The 16,418-nt window shown below is 44.3% G+C and overlaps 1 protein-coding gene across 1 annotated transcript in view; it reads right to left on the reverse strand.

Moving 5' to 3' along the window:
• Positions 1-5,213: 5,213 nt before the first annotated feature.
• LOC119458943 (cyclin-dependent kinase-like 1) overlaps positions 5,214-16,418 on the reverse strand; it is a 32,535-nt gene continuing 21,330 nt past the window's right edge. The window contains exons 6-9 of the mRNA XM_037720799.2: positions 12,245-12,327; positions 8,715-8,774; positions 6,242-6,373; positions 5,214-5,390 (exon numbers count right to left, since the gene is read on the reverse strand). Of these exons, the coding sequence (XP_037576727.1) occupies positions 5,214-5,390; positions 6,242-6,373; positions 8,715-8,774; positions 12,245-12,327 (452 nt within the window). The remainder of the gene's footprint in view (positions 5,391-6,241; positions 6,374-8,714; positions 8,775-12,244; positions 12,328-16,418) is intronic.

Raw genomic sequence — 16,418 nt, forward strand, 5'->3', positions numbered from 1 at the left:
ATCAGCGCAGACGAGAAATGAGGCATAGGAATTATGCCTCGTCTTCAGGCGTTTGCAGGCGATTGGCGGTGCTCCGACGTTTGACAGGTGAGCAGTCAGATCCGCAGACGTCGTATTTTGAGAAAGCCTGGACACAAAAATGGCTTTCGGTCGCGGGGCGCGTTTCGCTACAGATATTGCCTTGCTCTCCCCAGCTCCAAAACAAGCAGGCCGACGTTCACTCCGAGTTACCTTGGAGAGATGGTCAGCGGTGACAGCACTCGGCGAAGCAGTCTGGACGGTGGCAGCATAGGTTTTCTTGGACGGGTGGAGCGGCAGCACAGTAGGAGAAATGGGCGGCATCACAGTAGGAGAAATTGGAGACGGCTTGCCAAGCGCATCACGCAGGGAACGCACCTCGACCTGTAGCGCACCTATAGTCTCGGCCTGCTGAGCGGATGCCAGCGCGTTTACCCTGTGCAGACGCTCGTTGTCACTCCGCAGCCGCGCCACCTCATCGCTGAGGAAGGATATTCCCTCGAGCGCCTGAAGCAGAAGGCCACGGAGGGCCGCCATGTCACCAAGCGCCTCACAACCGGTCCCGACGAGAGCGGGGCCCTGTGGAGGGGTCGCCGATGGGGAAGCAGCGGGCGTGTTGGGATCGCTCGGCCTAGCCTCTGGAATGTCGGCGTGGTCGGCGTTCTGGCACAGGTTACACGTGAAATCTTTCTCACCAGACTTCAGAAGCTCAAGGTCCTCGTCGGGCCATGCAATACACTTCACGTGTGCACGTTTTTCGCACGAAATACAGCGATGAAACTGCTGTTTTCCGTAAAAAGGCTGGGAGCACAGAATACAGACGTCCGTACTAGGCGCCATCTTGCGAATCTTATTATTATAACAATAATAATAATTATTATTATTATTATTATTATTAATTTGATTGAAACCTATATACAATTGAAATAGAGACAAAGCAAGCAAGCAGCAGGCTGGCAACTGCCAACAGAAGGGCCACGACACCTGGGTACTGTCTAGGAAGGCAGACCACAGAAACATTGAAATGGGAGGTTGAAGGACATTATTTACCAACTAGTCTGCGAACTTACAACGATCTTGCAAGGGTACTTAACCCTAACACTACGCTTTAGATTTGGTTAAACAACGATGCGCTGCGCCAAATTACACCATTCGTCGAACCCAATGGCGTGAACTTGTGACAAACATTGGCGCAATATGAGTCAACTATGAATTAGGTGAAGCAATTTCTACGACTGAGATGCAATCGCAGACACATCATTTGTCTTGAAGTGCTCAAGGTCAAGATCACAAAGACAGCAACAAGTTATAGAACGCTACGTCCTTGTTCTTCACCGTTCGACTATCGGAGTGCATGTAACAGCTTCGGAACTGAGCCGCGCAAACAGAACTCGATTACGACGAATGAGCAAGCGCTCTATTTGCGTTCGAGGCCGAACTGTCTTGAGTTGATATTTATTGCACGAAATTACGCATCACGAACTGGACTACGTTCGTCGCCATTACGCAACCAAAGTGCTGGAAATATTGACAAAAACAACTACTTATAAGTACGTGCCTTCCTGCGTTGGGTGGTTAGCACAGGCTTCATTCTGCCACTGGGCATCACCATCACGTAGAAACGGCATCGCGGTAGCTAAGCAGAAGAGAAAAGGAGAAAGCCATTCATAGGGGCTAAGGCCGCACCCTTCCTGCATGCAGTTCTTCGCCCTTAGCTGTGGTTGCTATACTGGTACAAGCGCAAAAGCAATTTTGCTTTAATTTTACTGGAAGCCGGATGCAAGAGATCACCTTTCCCTCCGATTCTCGGGAGCGCTGCTTTCGGAGTCGCTTGCTGGCCATTTGGAGTTTACGCCGTTTCCTGGCAACCTATTTGATCTTTTGCTCTTATTTCTGTTCTCTGACTGTCCGGTCTTCAATTCATTTCTCTTCACTTCCGAATATTCTGGCGGCTACGGCTAACCTGGTGTAATCTATAGTGACACTGGCTAACTGCGTATCTTGTTACAGCCCTAACGTACGGCTAGCGGCTAGATTGCTTAAACCTCCTTGATCTGGGTCGCGTGCCGCTGCCGTAGTGATCTACGTGTCCGGTCCCTGCCTGCTGTTCCTTAGCTTTGGACCGAGTTTACCTAAATGAGGTTATCAAAGGTGTACTGGCCCACATATACAGTGTTGTGTTTCAAAATACATTCACGTTTTGGGCCGATCAAAGAGATCCACCTTCGTTTACGGACAGCACACTTTGTGCTCAGGAAAATCGCCACTTCCTGCATGTAACAATAAAACTGCTACCACTTACAATCCACATCATTTTCTTTTCAATGGCACGTCAGCAGTGTTGTTAGCCAAAGCTTTTAAGAGACTGAGATTAAGAAATTAAACATGAATCTCTAGCGCGTCTCAGTAACAGTACACGTACGCGCATTTGTTTCCTTTGAAATCAAGCAATAAAGTTCACAAACCAGCACACTGTGCTTCTTCACCTCTTGGAAGCAACTTTTATTCAAACAAACTCACTGAAGCAGGCGTTTCTTCAGCACTAAGAGAGAAAGTCAATTATTTAATTATTCATGAATAGCAAACACTGTCTTTTTGGAGGGCAATTGTCACAATTTCCCGCGACCTTGGCAAAAGCCTCTGGCACATTAAAGGTAAAGTAGAATTAATGAGAATTGTTGAACAGTCACGTTGTTATCGGTCCTTTCTTATCTAGTGGCTACCAATAAAATGACATAGAAAATCATTAGAAACAACGACATAACGCTTCTAGTGCATCCACATGACGTACGGTTCTGCAGATGAATGCTCTGTGGACAATATCAGCAGGTATGAAAACTGCCCAACAGAAATTACGACATTATTTTCAAGTTTGTTATTGTTCCACTCCACTCAACCTCTTTCCATGGAGTAATAGGACCTATTTTATTTCAATTGTATCTCAATGTGGTGATTCGCTTCGCCATCAGTAAGTGATATAAAAGCGCCAAGCCTGCGTTGGCATTAGCATTTTCCATTGGGAATTGCCTGTGAATAAAGAACAGAGCACAAAAATTTGAAGATGCAAGCCATGTCCAACTTTTTCCTATACCTAAAGCAACAGAGTTGCCTTCGTTCTTCCGTTGGTATAAACGTCTGGGCCATCTGCTACATTCAGTGTTAACCAAATGTCTCAACTGCTACGCGTATCTCATTGATAACCCTCGTCAATATGGTAAATCACCTCATTATGAATTTCTTTTTCACTAGCAGGCCTCATAAGATACAAAGTATCGTTCAGTCATATACTACAAAGCCATTCTCGCGCCTGCTAACACGCAGCCACACCTAACCGCAAACGCCAATTGTACACATCTTCATCTTCGTGTCCTTGCTATTGCCCCAGCTAGTGCGTAAGTCTAATACCCCTGTCACACGGGCATACCAAAGCTCCTTAGAAGTAAAGGAGTATAGAACTTTCAAGCTTGCATTAGTTCAGCGCAGTTGTATCAGTAATGCACGGTGTCTGCTGAAGCTTTCGTCAGAAACCTGCACGTGCCATTGGAGGATCAGTCGTCACGTAAGCTAATACACATTTTGTGTCCAAATAAGCATTAAAATGCACTTATACCATATTTTATTTTCTGAAGGTTATTTTTCTAATACTTTCAAGCTGAAAACGAAATATGCGCGTAAAGTCGTTACTTTGCTGAATATGGATGCTTTGGTTGTGATGAAGGCCATACTTTGCGCCACTGCATAGCTAATTGGCGTCTGCCGTTCGTTCTTGCTCGTGCCATATTCTCACCTTCAGCTCTCGCCTACCATGAAACTTGTTTTTTGAACAGTGAAAAGCCGAATATATTTACTTATAAAAAGTTTTCTATGTATGCCTCCTGAGAACAAGAGTATTCCCTTGAGGTTACAAATTAAAGGACCAACGCGGGTTCCCTCGACTCGACCCAAAGCTCCGGTCATCTAGGTTTCATTTGACGCGCCCGTGTGACAGCCCACATCTCCTTCTGAAATAAAGAATCTTCGATTCAATACAGTGCCAGAGTGACAGGGATATACATATAAAAGGTAGGCAATTGAGTCCCATTAGCAGATCACGCCACGCCACTTCATTGAAGTACTGAAAACATACACTGAGGTGAACTGTAGTGACCGTTTCGCAGTGATCAATGTGCGATAAAATCATTAAAATATCAGCTACCAAAAGGACAGGATAACTCACCGAAAAACGTCCTCCTAAATAGCCAGTACAGGAACACATTCACATCGAACGAAATAAAATATTGGTAGACGCACATATGCACTTCTGAAGAAAATTCACGTCCGTTAGCATTCATCCATATTAACAGTCATCCCGTAATAAACAGAACACATTGTAAAGCGTCACAACTTAAGTCTAAGGTCATCCGTTCTATCACTTTCACTGGCGATCTTCCACTGCAGCGCGCGACCAATGAAGGCGGCTGTTTCAGGCACTGTCCACGCTGCATTCCACGGTGCTTCACTTCAATTGCGTAAATAATTTATCAGCACTACGAGGAGTAAATATTCCTTGCTTGGGGGTGAGGGGGAAGAAGGGAGGAGGGTTGCAATGACGTGCGCTAAGAGCAAGCACAATAAAATCCCTTTTGCAGGGGTGATTTGACATTTGCGTTATCACACAGTTGCGCCTTTTTTTTTTGCTGGCATGAAACACCCTTTGCCATACTTAACTTGCTCGATTTCACAGCACTGTCCAGTAGACACATCGTTGCCTGAAGAATTCGGACCCTTACTCACTCCTTCCTACACACCTATCAAGCACAGTTGCAAATGGACATCTTCTAAAGAATGAAGCCGCTGCGTTCAATTTCTGCAAAAACAAGTAGTTCACCTAAATCAATCTGCGCTGCGAAACTAAAATAATATTTCACGTTTGACATCTTACCATGTCAGTGAAAGAACAACACCGACAAAGCCACCTTGCCACACCAGTTCAACTTCGCTGTAAAACGCTGTCCTCTTCGCAAAACATGGAGCACAGTTTTTTCTCATTCTTTCAACACGCACGAACAAACCATACACACAACAACATGCTGGTGGAGGTGGTAGCAAGGATACAGCACATCAAGGAGATGCCAGCCTCGCCCGCGGGACTACTTCCAGGACCATCCGGTGAAGGACTTGGGGACCGAGTGGTAGAGTGTCCCGGGACCCAAGCGTCAGATGTTTGGTAGGTGGTCAAACTTGCGCGACGATGACTGCTGCGAGTGGGGCTGGCTCTGCAGCGGCTGGGAATGTCGAGAGTGCAAGTGCGAGGCCCGGATATCCGGCGTCGGGTAGCCACTTCCGGAGTGACCCGGAAGGTGAGGAAACAGAGACTGGTGTTGAGCGCCATTCTGAAGACCCACGCATTGCGCGGAGAACACCATTTAAGCCAGCACACATTCGGCAACACCACACGAATTGTTCAGCGTCCAACGGTATTGTCAAAAGCCGGTATGAAAAAAAAAGGACAGCGTTAACGTTGTTGTTCATGTCACGGTTCAAACCAGAACATCAGGTGGTGTTTACAAGCAAAAATTCCGGAACCGAAGCCAATTTAACAGCGGCAGCAGTTGGGTGAATACAGGCATTGTCGCGATCGAAGTCAGGCAGCAAGTGCGAGTAGACCAGTTGAAGCCCAAAGTCCATCGTTTGCGTCGTCCAATGGCAGATGGTTGTGGTAGGTTTCAGGTCATAAAAAATAAATAGAAAACCCACAGATAAACATCAATTTGCACACGGCTCAGTACACTTGCGCACGTTCCCGTGGAAAATTAGGATATCGTCTTCCCCTCTTTCTTTTCTGAACGTAATTTGTAAATCAAACAACACTGCCTGCTTGACTATCTAATAGAGAGATAAATGAAATGTGAAAGCTTCGAATCTAATAGAGGCATGTTAATGCGCCTGAGAGACAAGGATGAAAGGAAGGACAAAGCACACGCAGCGTTACGGCTGTCTTGTCCTTCCTTTCATCCTTGTGTCTTAGTCGCACTTGCACGCCCGCAAGGCTGATCAAATCGCCTTAAAAGGTGACGTGATATATGTTAACTGATACTTCAGGACGTCGGCTTTTCCTGGCTACACTAATGTAACCGAGGATTGTTGACGTGACATAAAATTCGTGGTGGGTTTGATGAAATATAATGAAATATATATAATAAATAACTGCATCGTGTCTGCTGTGGAACTCAGAGCCACATACCTTAGACTTTTCTCTTCGTATTCGAACGTTGTCCTCGACATCCACCTCGGGCACCTTGCAATCGCCAAGGTACGGGTGTTTCAGCAATTGCTCGCACGTCCACCGCTTGGCAGGGTCCTTGTCCAGGCATTTCTGTAAAGCCGACACACTGTAGCACGTGCAGTTCGGAATTGCTGCGTACCACTTCACTAGCGCAGAAATAAACCACTTGGTAAATTTCCTCAACGCTGACAGTAGTTTCAAGAACGCAGTTTTCTCATGATAGAGTCAAACAAGAGAATCCACCAAGCTATTCAATGACCAAAAACAGGATGCAAGTTGTATGGCTTTTAACGCTAAACTCAGATCTCCGCATTCTATACTCAGAAAAATAAGTAACTTCTTGAGGTAAAGAAAACAGTACTGAGCTAGAACGACGGCAATGAGCAGTACATGACCTAACGTATGCCTCTTACAGCCCTTTCCTCTTTAACAATAAATAAATGCTGATGGTCGGCTCATGCTATTCGACCACTCAAATCATCTTAGTGCACTCCTAGACCAACTAACACGTGAACAGACCAACTAGGACGTGAAAGGGTTGCTTTTTTCGCATAAAGGACAACCATTCACATAAGCAACGCAACAAGACAGACGACGCCTCATTGCTCGCCGCAACCAGAATTACAAGTCATACCACGGCTCCCGAAACCACATGTACTACGCTGCACTATATTCGGAAGTCATGGATGTTTGGGCGGTGGACGATAAAACTGGACATGACCAGACAACGAAAGTGAACAAAACGAAGTGCAAATATCTTTTTTTGCTAGATTCTCTGCCGATCCTACAGCCTCGTCATACTTTATATTAACCATAATAATTTTCCTGCGGATTCTTTTAAACTTCAAGGCTTCCCAGAACTATATGCTTCTCGTGTACCTATATATGCGGTGTGACGGGCATTACACCCTATTAAGTTATGTTCGATCGTTTACCTGGCTTCCCCGCATTATTAGCAAGTGCCAAACTCCTTCCCAGGACTATATATCCTCTACCGCCCCCCGTCCGAGCTTCAAAAACCAAAACAGTCTTTATATAATTCATATCAAAGTATCAATTTCTATTGTCTTGCTTAGCTTGTTCTGCACAACTCGCCGTTTGTGAGGTATTTCAGTTGTCCAGAAATTCGAGTCGTAATCGGTTACTGTTAAAAGGCAACCTGCTCATCTTGCGCTCTACACTGTGCGTATTAAGCGCGTATATCTTCCGCAACTAAACTGAACAGTAGACAGGTGGTTTTCGCTCATTGGGAATAAATCACAGTAGTCCCTCAGTTCCGCATAAAAGTCGTACGCTTTATGTAAGTAGGGGACAAAAGATAGCGGACCGCGCTCACAAAGAAAATGATTAATTGTGTCATATTCAGCGTGTACAACGAACAACTAAAAGGAGTTCACTGTTATTCTCCAACGAGAAATTTAGTTGCCCTTCTAAGTTGGAAGCAACATGTATAATTAAAGGGAAAATGAGACATCCACCCAAATTTAGCAATTGCTACAAAGGAAACCCATACGGGTTCCTCGAACGAAAGCCTCGCAGTTGAAGAAAAATTCGTCCTGGTCAGGGAGTCGAACCCGGGACCACCTACTTTCCGGGGCTGCCGCTCTACCATCTAAGCTAACCAGGCGGCTATCAGATGGCAGGGCTAAGTCCAATTTGTCAACAACTCGAAGCAAAGGCAAGTGTTTGACAGCCCCTCTACCATCTGAGCTAAGCAGGCGGCTAGCAGATGGCAGGGCGAAGTCGAATTTGTCAACAACTCGAAGCAAAGGCAAGTGTTTGACGTCAAACACTTGCCTTTGCATCGAGTTGTTCACAAATTCGACTTCACCCTGCCAACTGCTAGCCGCCTGGTTAGCTCAGATGGTAGAGCGGCTGCCCCGGAAAGGCGGTGGTCCCGGGTTCGACTCCCGGACCAGGACGAATTTTTCTTCAACTGCGAGGCTTTCGTTCGAGGAACCCGTATGGGTTGCCTTTGCAGCAATTGCTACATTTGGGTGGATGTCTCATTTTCCCTTTAATTACTTCTCTCCACCTAGCGGGTTTCCACTGAACTATTACTTCAAGCTACATGTGTATATCGGTCATGGTCAAATTTACCGTTTGCTCTATAGGTAGTGGTCCACAAACATTTGTACTCTGCTTTACGGTCCACATATCACTGTATACACTTGTACTACGGCGTGTATACTTGCAGTCAAGATGACATGACGGATGGCCTTCACTAAAGCTGTTCACGCTAATGAGCCACAATAGTGGCAAGCCCCACGTGATAATGCATCATTAAAGCTGACGTTTCTACTTCGTTGTTCGCTTGTTCTGGGGTGCCGACGTGCGCATTATTTTTTGTATAATTACTATAGGATAATTACTAAGTCAAAAGGTAAACGCTGAATTATTTTTCTTGCTGGCACTACTCGTCACTGCTCACCTTCAAGAAATCGATTCCGAATGTGTCCACGGCTGCTGGTATTGCAGATTGTAGTGATTCCTGTAAGAAGGAGTGGAAAATGATTTATCAGTAGACGGTCGAAAAACAATCCAGCATTGCTTCTTCGTTCTGATACCTAAAATTTATTGCAGCGAGCATAAGGGGTCCTGCTTTACTTTCCTCTTTTTACTACGGGCAACACCACAAAATTTGAAAACGCGCTCGGCGCGCTCGGCGCTCTGGAATTTTCAGGGCGTTCTTGTTTTCTACGTTCCGAACATTCGGTCAAGCGTAGAATGCCTCCCTGGCGTTCGGAAAGAACCAAATGGTGCGGCATCTCTATATTTTTAAAGAGAATGGTGTGAATGTTAAGGTGGTTGTGCATCGCAAATTTGAAAGCGTGTGCCTTAGTTAGCCGCTTTCAAAATATTTCCTAAATACTCGTTTTTTTTTTTTTACTCTTTAGAGACGTCATACACCTTGCGTACTTTGCACGGTGTCAAGAGAGAAGTGAAGCAGGCACCAAGATTCGATCTGCACAAAAATGGGGCGAATGTGAAAAAATTAAACTCTGTGAATGACAGCCTTTGTATAAACTTGCAGAAGCCTTTGGCCGATGTTGTAAGCGTGTTTTACGAACCGCGTAGAAAACTTCCCAGTGTTCCGAAAGATCCCAATGCGGTGCAGAGTTCACATATGGAGGAACTAGGAAGCATGGTATGGGTTATATGGATGTAATTGAAAAAGTGTCATCAAAACATGAGTTTTGTAAAAAGTAATGTGTACGGGTTAATTACGGGATTTGCAGCGATTTACTTGCAAGCAAACGTGAACGATATAAACGTCTTAAATTACACAGCATGCAAACTTTGCACGCCTCTTCAGAGAAAGAAATGTGAGAGGGAGTTCAAATTTCGTGAACACAAGTGGCATATAAAGGCAGACGTGCATAGCGTGCTTAATGTGTGCCGGTTAACAACCGTCTGTACAGAAACTTAGTGCTCTAAATCCTAATACAGCCATAATCCGCAATATATACCAGTTTATTGGGATAACCAAATGTCGCACGTAACTTAAACTTCCAGGAAGTGGTAACAATGTTTTATGGGTCATGGGCCGGCAATATTTATGTTTGGTATAACTACAGCCTTTCCAGTAAGTTACTTATCGCGCTGCTTTAAAGCAATATGAGTCCGTTTTTTTTTCTCGGTGTCGTAGGAGAAGAAAATGTATGCCCAATAAATTTGCAAGAAATATTGTGGCCATGTACATTACGGGTCATATGCGCGCAATGGTTTAATATTTGTTTAATTACGTGCCTTCAAAAAATACAGTACTTTATGCAACTGTTCAAAAACAGAAGACCTCGGACGTAATTTGGCTGCGATTCTTTAAGGTCGCACGATTCAGCTCTGTCTTTTTTTTTTTCTTGTATCTTGTTGCGTGCAAAGTTCTTACCTTAGCTTTTTCTTTCTTTACTGAATTTCAGTGCGGCCTTTGAGTTTCGCAGTCGTTGTTTTTTTTTTACTCACTCCATTGCTTTTACGTGTCACCTGTATGTCACCTAAATGTAATTCGAAAATGTCACTGTCCTGACATGTTACAGAGTTTTCTTGACACTCCCTGGCAAGCTCAAACTTTAACACCATGCCGTGTTTGCCCCTAGATACACGCGACGTCTTTTTCTTTATGCTATACGACGTGCAATGAGAAGGTGGTATTTCGATTTCTAGCTTTTTTATTTTAAGATTTCCTGTTTCACTGTCTTTTAAACCTACAGCACCTCGAACCCCCCATCTTTTTTTTTCTTTTTTTGAACTAATGTCCACGGTCTCTATCATTTTGCTGCCACATGAAGTGTTTCTCTTCTTGCTTTTGAAAACTTGAATGACTTCCATGAGATTGGAAGCTAGAGCTTTCAGTGATATTTCGCAATGTCGTAATTGTCTTTTCGCAAAAACGAAATTTACATTCGGGACTTCTGGCCATTGCGATGAGGAAGGAGTAGGCATTAGTGAACGCTACTTCAAGCAACACACGACAAGTGAGCTACGTCATGTCGTGCTCAGCCTTGCGGAAGACGGTGCGTTAGGTGGGGTTCTTTTTTTTTCAAATTAGGGACGTGCCTGGTAAACTTGTCCTGAAAGTGGGCGAAATGTATGTTGCCGACACATTTTATAGCCTTACACTAAGATAGCACATTTCATTGTTAATTTTTTGTTTCACAGAGCGATTGTGTCTTATTTATTGCTCTGCGTGAAACTTAGTTTTTGTACCTCTGATGTCTGCGTCTTTTATTGAAACTACAACATTTTACGGAAGACTTCGACCCATGTGTGGGTGGAAGTGTTTTTGTGCTTTATTTAAGCGTGAACTAGTGCCAGGATATTTCCTGTTTCTTTTTATTTTTCAGCTTAAATTATTTCATACACAAGTGAAAAGAAGCAGCCTCTCCACGATACGCAGGCAAAGCGTTCTCAATTTATTTTGATCGCAAATAAGAAAATATTCATGCTTGACTAAAAGCGCAAGAAGCCGACAAATCGTTTTGAAGCGAAAGCTTCATTACGCTATCTCGGGCAGCCGTCGGCGACTCAACAGTTTTCACCTTGAGAGCTAGAGGTCAAATCACCAGAGAGCATTAAGGCGCGTTCATAGTCCGACGTTATCAGTGTGCGTGCGTGCGTGCGTGCGTGCGGGCGTGCGTGCGTGCGGGCGTGCGGGCGTGCGGGCGTGCGGGCGAGCGTCATCACACGCAGGGCGCGTCGGAGCGCATTGGCCGCGCGTCCGGTTACATTGGCGGCGCCACTACGTCGAACCATCGGTCGAACTATAGCCGTTGTTGTTCTCGCCAACGTGAGATAACGTGTGCGCGCGTTCACGCTACGTCGGACTCTATTTAGGCCTTTACGGACCCCTGAAAGGAGGCATTGCCGCCGTTGCCCGAGTAGAGTTGGGCCCGGCTGCGAGTTGCAACCATGTCTCACTACTTTACTGATCACCGCAGTGTCTTCATAGGCATATATGCATGAACGCTGTATTCATTGCAAACATGTCTGTATATCACTGCGAAACCACACCTCGGCCACAGCTCGACAGTGGGCCTAGCCAGGGCAGTGAAGCTTTCGCTATCAACCAGGGTTAACCAAAGCTAAACCACACCAATTTTTTTTTCGCTGCAAGCCTAATGTTATCAATGCCCACTCCATAACGGGATAGTTTCTATAACTTACGCTTTCGAAGCTTTTGGCTTTTTGTGCTTTTTATGAGCACAGCTGTGTCATGATTAAATTTTCTAACTTCCTTAAACTTTTTGCGGGCTTTTGGTGCGCACTTGCGCAATGATGTACTTTCTTTTTAATCTGTGTCGACTGATAAATAGGCGTGTTTTCCGAGAGTAAACGTTAGTTTGAAGTATCGCTCATCCTGTCTGGTGTTCCTTCTTACGTCCTTGTTTTTTGCGCTTTAAGTCTCCTATTAATTTACAAACTCTCCCAAATTTCAATGCTTCTAAGAAAATCTTAACTTACGACAACATCAGGGTCGGGAATGCTGACTCCAGCAAAGAAGTCGTTGGTCTTGAAGATCTGCAGATGCCTTGGTATAAGTTCGCCTGCGAAAACGAATAGAAGGCATGGAAAGTTTATTGGATTTTGAATCCATGTTATGTAAACATCTGCTAAAAACAGACGGCAAATACTTCGATACGCCTTGACGTGTGCCTGTGATATCTGTTCGTCCCGTGAGCAGTTCACTTGCGCCCGACACTGACACCGGGCGCAAGTGAGTAGGAATTGTGGTCGCCATCACATCCTACAAATTCAGTCGACTAACGTGTTACGTGAAAGTAGAACACGTAAATAGTGTCCCATAACAGCAATATTTTCCGTCATGACCGCTTTCAGTGGTCTAGAAAAACGATACGCGTTAAAAACTGGTCAAACGGCATTACCGGCTACGAATCTCATCTAAAAGTAACGCGTGCGATGAGAAATACCAGCTTCCGCTGCTGCTGAGGAATTACGCAATACTTCAAAACCTTTGGACATCCTCCAAACTATGAGTATAGACCACAGTTCCCGCTTATCACCTGAATACGAGATTATGACAATGAAATGCATTGTCATATCTAGTCTCAGTCTGTTAAGGAAACGAGAGCGAAAACGTTGCAAGCGCAAACTATCGAATGAGCATAGCGTACGTTTATTGTTTAGCTTCTCCCACCAATATGGTGCGCAGACCGCAGCATGATGCAGCAGACCTGCATATGGGAACGCTATTTCTTTCTATGCGTTATACAGCAGGACTGTTAAAGAGAGTGCTGAGTTAATACAAATAGTAGGACTTCTCTGGGCGTGAAAGTTTACTGTTTTAATTTAGTATATGCGTTTGCACATGCGGGCGTTTGTGCATGTATGTGTGTGTGTATTTGCATGTGTGCATGTGCATACGTGAACGAGTGGGTGAGTGCCTGAGTGTGTGTCTGCGTAACATCCCAAAGCACTTATTGTACTAATGACGGTGACTGCTGAAAGTTTATTCCAGCAACTCCTTTGACTCACAATATTAACACGAAAACACCGCCGTGTTTACAGACGCTCTGGAATAAGTTTTCAAGCCTGCAATAAAACCAACCTCGTTCTTTATATGTGCAAGAACTCATGCAGCAGCCAGACAAGCTCACAAGTTGAATACAGACTTATTGGGGAATTGACAGCGGTTACTGTAACGTAACAGGCAGCAACACTGCGGATTAAACAGCCAACATTCTTTAACAAGTCATCGTTCTGAAATATCGCTCAATCTAGTAGATTGAATGCTCCGGAAGGCGGCATAGATGAATTCGCAGTTAACCAAGCGTTGCAACCATTTTAATGATGAATTAATTTGCCCTTGCTCTGGTAAATGTTAGCCTTCTATTCAGCGCAGTTGGTAGAGCGACTGACTTAGAAAGCATTGGTCCCTAGACGAGTAAAATTTTTATAAAGTTTAAGTGCGAATAAAAGCGCTTTAAGATGTTAGATACAGTTTTTCACGGTGTCCCTAAGAGACTGAATCTTTCAACGAGTTCATATTTACATAAATATGTTCGGGATGGTCAGCCGGCGAATGTTGAATTTTGTCGGTTAATAAAGGCAAAATGGAAATTGCTAAACCTTCAGTTTCTGCCGCTTTAGATGCGTTGTGCGAAACGTTAGCAAAGTTTCCCCATTGCCCTGGGAGAAGAAAAAGTGGTAGCAATTTAATATTTTTTGTAGAATGGGGGTCATATTATGAGTGATTAGTAAAGAAAGCTTGAAACGCGTGCGTTAATTCCAGCAGTTTACATACTCAAGTATTCCAGTGATCTACAAGCGTATTTTACGAACCCCATAGGAAATTTGCTCAATATCCTGAAAGCTGCGCATTGTCTTGAAATATCTCAATTTCCACCGAAACTGAACTCTCCGAGTTCAGTTTCGGTGGAAATGGGATCATCTTGAGACTGATGCGCGAAGAATGTTCAACGCATCTGGCTGAAATATGATTGTGGATAGTAGAAGTGGGCATACCCGTTTCCTGCCTATATTCATGCGTTATACAAAGTTCTTAGTAGGTTACCCCGATACTTTCGTTTAACTTAAGGAGCCACATTCTTTATATTTGGTAAAACTACGGGGCTTATATTATGGGTGGTGCGTAAACAATGTTCGAAGTGCGTAAATTAATTAGGACCTTCGCATTAAATTACATATGAAAGGCGCATGCCGCATACTGGGTCCATGGGCTATAGAGGAAACATGCAAAACCATGCAGTTACCGCAAAGTAGCAGCTACGGACTCTGGCGCAGTCCGCAGCCGACCTTTCGACCACTGTAGACAAGTGCGATTACCACTGTACACGCTAAGTTAAAATGATGTCGCGAAATTCCATCTTCTTAAACATTCCTTCAGCAAGTGCTCAAAAACGTTATACGGTCGTTGGGCGCTGTTCCCTGGTGTCCCGGGAAACGTTTACGTCACACCAATGTCACATTTGTTAAAAATGCTGGGCATGGTAATTGTAACTCGTGGAGAAACTTAAATGTGTTGGTTCAATCATGAGCTTTGAAAATATTTACTGCACCCTAGTTATCTATCTATTGTCATACTTTGTACGAGGCGCTCGGGTGTCATCGGTGAACAAAAGTATCGCCGTGTTAATATTTCGTGGAAATAGGGGGAATCTTACAGATGGTGTGTATACAAAGAGCAAAGTGTGATGTTTAATTATGGTCTTTGCAGTATATCACTTATTCACGTGCTGCTAAGCATTATAACTGTGTTCAAACTTTTAAGAACGGCGTAACACTTACCTACCTGTACTGTAAGAACTATAGCAACCAACGAGATGAAGTGTGCGAATAAAGAAAAGGGGGAGGCGGGGGACGGGGTTATGGCTGATGCGCATGGGAAGGTAAAAGTGAATGGCTGAAGTTTGGCCTTTCATAGAAATTTGTTAAACACGTTCACGAAAGCGTTATTTGCCGGAAATGTTTCAAACGGTCGTTTCATATGGCGGTACCGTTTTCAAGTCTGTGGTTTATTACAGGGAACGGGAATGCCTAATATAATTGCTCGAAAGAAACAGCTTTGCTGGAAATGGGGATGTAGGCCGGGCAAGTCTACCAGTTTTTTTTTTTTTTTTCTGCAACCGTGAAGTTTTCTTACAAAAAGTTCAATTGGGTTTGCTTTTTTGAAACCGTCATGGTTTTATTCTGTACCTTTGCACTACCTCCATGTGAATAACAACGTTATTTTTATTGTAAGTAAACCCATGGCTGCGAAATTCACAATATATATATTTCAGAGAACACGCAGGTAAATATGAGGAGGGGGGGTGGGGCATTTCTTTAATAGTACTATGTATTGGAAAAATAGCGTACGCCCATACTTCTGGAATTGCTGTCCTTTGAGGTCCATGAGTCGTCCTCTAGCCCGTTCAAACTTGCGCATGGCAATCTTTATAGAGATGTTCCACATTACAGTGTTGCGTGCAAAAAGAGCAACTGAAAAATCTGGTCAGGCACTCGCCGTTATTAATGTGCGTCACGCTAGCTTCTTGATATTCGTTAAGATATAATCGGCCAGGCTTTTAATTTTATTTAAAATAGCTTTGCCTCAGAACTCTAGTCCCATGCTTAACAATGCCTTCCTCACCTCCAGTTATAGATTCCTGAACTGGCGATATAAAGACCTAGAAGAGCAATGCTGGAATCGTCGTGTAAGAGGGGGTACAAAGAAAAAAAATGAAAAGGATACCCAGTGGGTTCCTAAAAATACCTATACCGAAAAATCGCGGTCCAATTCCTCTGAAGGCTAAAGAGTGAACCTGCGACATATGCCGTCAATCAAACACAACAGTCAATACAACAGCGTGCGCCATAAGACTTTCTATTATTGCAGAATCCAGCTCGCCGAAATACGCGCATATTCTGAAGCTTAAAATGCTCGCGCCTTCCAAGAGGACGACTTCCACTGCCCCTACTGTAGCACCCCAGACACTTCAGATACGTTCCCATGGCCTGCCCATATTTTGATCAACGGCTAGTCCCGTTTGCATGATAAGTCACTTCAACATACACGATTTTACCATAGGAAAAATAATTGGTCCATGGCCATGCCTCGGTAGACATATAGGCTTTGAGAGCCCTATGGGAATTCCTTGCACACAGCCAGCTAATT

This window comes from Dermacentor silvarum, chromosome 7, assembly GCF_013339745.2.
Source record: "Dermacentor silvarum isolate Dsil-2018 chromosome 7, BIME_Dsil_1.4, whole genome shotgun sequence".
Taxonomy (NCBI): domain Eukaryota; kingdom Metazoa; phylum Arthropoda; class Arachnida; order Ixodida; family Ixodidae; genus Dermacentor; species Dermacentor silvarum.